The sequence below is a fragment of the Sinocyclocheilus anshuiensis genome, unplaced genomic scaffold (assembly GCF_001515605.1).
Source record: "Sinocyclocheilus anshuiensis isolate Anshui unplaced genomic scaffold, SAMN03320099.WGS_v1.1 scaffold2026, whole genome shotgun sequence".
NCBI classification, from domain to species: domain Eukaryota; kingdom Metazoa; phylum Chordata; class Actinopteri; order Cypriniformes; family Cyprinidae; genus Sinocyclocheilus; species Sinocyclocheilus anshuiensis.
The window spans coordinates 97,537-101,067 of record NW_015547764.1 but is presented as its reverse complement, the minus strand read 5'-3'; the positions used below and the strand labels follow the sequence as shown (position 1 = coordinate 101,067).

Below are 3,531 nucleotides of genomic sequence, written 5' to 3'. Positions count from 1 at the left end.
TCTCATTGTTGATTGTGTCGGACCAATTCCTCGTTCGAAGTCGGGAAGCAATTATTTGTTTACCGTGATGTGTTTGAACACGCGTTTTCCGGCAGCATATCCATTACGTAGTATTACATCGCGTTCTATTGTGAGAGCGTTAACTCAATTTATATCTGTCTTTGGAATTCCAAAAACCATCCAAAGTGACCAAGCTTCAAACCTGACTTATCTTTTTCAGCAGGTTCTGAAACCGCTGCACATTAAGCATAATCAATCTACTGCATACCACGCACAAAGTCAGGGTGCGTTGGAGAGATTTCATCAGTCCTTAAAATCGCTGCTTCGAGCATATTGTGTGCAGTTAGATAGAGATTGGGAAGAGGGCTTACCCTGGATGATGTTAGCCGCTCGCGAAGTAGTACAGGAAAGTACGGGTTTTAGTCCTAATGATTTAGTCTTTGGGCATAAAGTTAGTGGTCTATTGTCTGTTTTTCAAAAGGCTGGTAAAGTTGCGGAGCCTCCGAAAAATTTGGCATCATATGTTTTGGGTTTCAAGAACCGACTCATTCAGGCAACTCGCAAAAGTAAACCTTGAAAAACACCAACAAAATATGAAGCGATTGTATGACCGTACAGTCGAACATCGAGTGTTTGAACCAGGAGATCAAGTTCTGGTACTCCGGCCAACAGTATCTTCTCCTTTCGAAGCCAAATTTGATGGCCCGTTTGTTGTGCAAAGCAAGTTGAGTGATGAAAATTATGATGTTATAACTTCATCACGGAAAAAGTCAGTTAAACGGTACCATGTAAATTTATTAAAACCATACTATGAAAATGAGACCAAATCTGTAACGAATCGGACATCTGTGCATTCAGTACTTTCTTCAGTACCTGTTAGTGGGGGTAAGGTGAGTTTAGTGGGGGAGGAAGAGGAGACCATTTCACCTAATGATTGTGTGTTTCGCGGTCGCTTAAATTCTGAATCCTTGAAGAACTTGGAACTTATTTTTCGTTATTTGTCTCATGAAAGATGTCAGGAGTTATGTCAGTTGTTACGTAGATTTCCTGAATTGTTTGGACATTCGCCTTCGCGTTGTGATTGGGTGCATCATGATATAGATGTGGGGGACGCAAAGCCTATCAAACAGCGTTTTTACCGTGTTGCACCTGAGAAACGGGAATTAATGGAGAAGGAATTGGGCTTCTCCGTGTTTATTAGTGGGAAAGTCAGATGGTACAATTAGATTATGTACAGATTTTCGCAAAGTCAACAGCTTAACTAAACCAGACTGTTTCCCTCTGCCCCGCATTGATGATTGCGTTGATCAGGTTGGGTCAGCCGAGTTCGTCAACAAGTTTGACTTGCTGAAGGGCTATTGGCAAGTGCCTTTAACAAAGAGAGCACAAGAAATATCGTCTTTTGTTACACCATCCGGGCTATTCTCTTATCAGGTTATGAGTTTCGGTCTTCGAAATGCTCCGGCTACCTTTCAACGCCTCATGAACCGAGTAATTTCGGGTCTTGAGGGTTGTGCTGTCTACTTGGATGATTTGGTCGTTTTTAGTGACAGTTGGGAATCTCATTTGAAGCGTCTTCGTGTAGTGTTGCAACGTTTATCTGATGCTAGGCTTACAGTGAACTTAGCAAAATGTGAGTTCGCTAAAGCAACCGTGACGTACCTCGGTAAGGTGGTGGGGAATGGTAAAGTGTGTCCGGTGCAGGCGAAGGTACAGGCCATCCAGGCCTTTCCCCCTCCGATGACAAAAAAAAGAGCTTATGCGGTTTTTAGGATTGGTAGGATACTACCGATCTTTTTGTTGTAATTTCTCCACCGTAGTGGCACCTCTTACGGATTTATTAAAGAGTAAGACAAAGTTTGTCTGGTCTTCTAGTTGTCAACTGGCTTTTGAAAATGTTAAGTCCTTGCTGTGTTCAGCACCTGTGCTTCTGGCACCTTGTTTCGATAAAACGTTCACGTTGCATGTTGATGCCAGTAACGTGGGAGCTGGGGCTGTTCTTCAGCAGTCCGAAGCAGAAGGAGTCAATCATCCAGTCAGTTTCTTTTCGAGGAAGTTTAATTCTTATCAGCGACACTACTCCGTAGTCGAGAAAGAAGCATTAGCCCTTATTTGGGCATTGCAGCACTTTGCTGTTTATCTTAATTCCAGTGCACCAATTGTGATATACAGATGATAATCCTCTGACCTTTTTGAATTCTCTGCAGTGTCCGAATCAAAGGTTGATCCGGTGGTCCCTGTTTTTGCAGTCTTTCTGCTTGGATATTCCGCACGTTCGAGGATCGGAATATGTGGTAGCGGATGCGCTATCGCGCATTCCAAGTACATGATGTAGCTCTTGGATTTATTTTTGGTGTCAACCCCCCCCCAGTGTTTTGTGAGTTGTCTTTTGTGTTGGTTTTGTGTATAATATTTGATTTTGTATTTTACTATGTTTGTTACAGGGATCTTTGTGGGAGTTCCTGTCTTATGGGGAGGGGTGTGACGGCTCCCGTTGGAATTTGGGTGATTTGTAGCTCCGCCTACGACTCACCTCAATCTGCAGTCCATTGCCTACACCTGCCGCTGTGGTTCAGACGCTCCTTTAAAAACTGATATTAGTAGAGACAAAGGAGTCTTGGACTTGGGATATTGGGTTGTGTTTGGTTTGATTTGTATTGGTTTGAGCACTTTTACATGGCTACAACAGCACATTACACCAGCAGTCAGGCACCCCGCTTTACACACTGATGATGCTGACGTTTTCAGAACTATTATCTTTTCTGTTGTGTTTTGTTCTATTATAGTGATTTACTTTTGAGCTTAATAAAGCCTTTTTCTATTGAGCCATATGATTTCGTGTGTCCCTCCTTTTGTTGCTTCCCTTCGAGCCAGGGGTTGTCACAGTGAGTGAGTGTGTGTGTGTGTGAGTGTGTGTGAGTGTGTGTGAGTGTGTGTGAGTGTGTGTGAGTGTGTGTGAGTGTGTGTGAGTGTGTGTGAGTGTGTGTGAGTGTGTGTGAGTGTGTGTGAGTGTGTGTGAGTGTGTGTGAGTGTGTGTGAGTGTGTGTGAGTGTGTGTGAGTGTGTGTGAGTGTGTGTGAGTGTGTGTGAGTGTGTGTGAGTGTGTGTGAGTGTGTGTGAGTGTGTGTGAGTGTGTGTGAGTGTGTGTGAGTGTGTGTGAGTGTGAGTGAGTGTGTGTGTGTCTCTGTCTGTGTGTGTGTGTGTCTGTCTGTGTGTGAGTGTTTGTGATTGTTAGTGTGTGTGTTACTCACATCGGTGTGTTTGGTCATGGGGTTGAGCTTCAGGAACAGCGGACTCTCGATGATCTCACACACCTACAAAAAACACACACACAGCTTCAGTACGACACAACACACGGATAGGAGGCGTTTATCCTCAGCTCCACCCACCTGCTTATGAATGTGGATATCTGATTGGTCCGGAGCGCCGCCAGTCGTGTACCAGCCTAGAAACTCCATGTCCTTAAAAACCTGCTTGACTGACGGAGGAAAACCAGCGTCACACACACACACACACACACGTTAGGAATCAC

At 44.2% G+C, this 3,531-nt stretch overlaps 1 protein-coding gene across 1 annotated transcript in view; it reads right to left on the bottom strand.

Moving 5' to 3' along the window:
- LOC107704526 (COP9 signalosome complex subunit 6-like) overlaps window positions 1-3,531 on the bottom strand; it is an 18,101-nt gene that overhangs the window by 9,889 nt on the left and 4,681 nt on the right. Inside the window, exons 3-4 of the mRNA XM_016507465.1 lie at window positions 3,389-3,477; window positions 3,251-3,313 (exon numbers count right to left, since the gene is read on the bottom strand). Of these exons, the coding sequence (XP_016362951.1) occupies window positions 3,251-3,313; window positions 3,389-3,477 (152 nt within the window). The remainder of the gene's footprint in view (window positions 1-3,250; window positions 3,314-3,388; window positions 3,478-3,531) is intronic.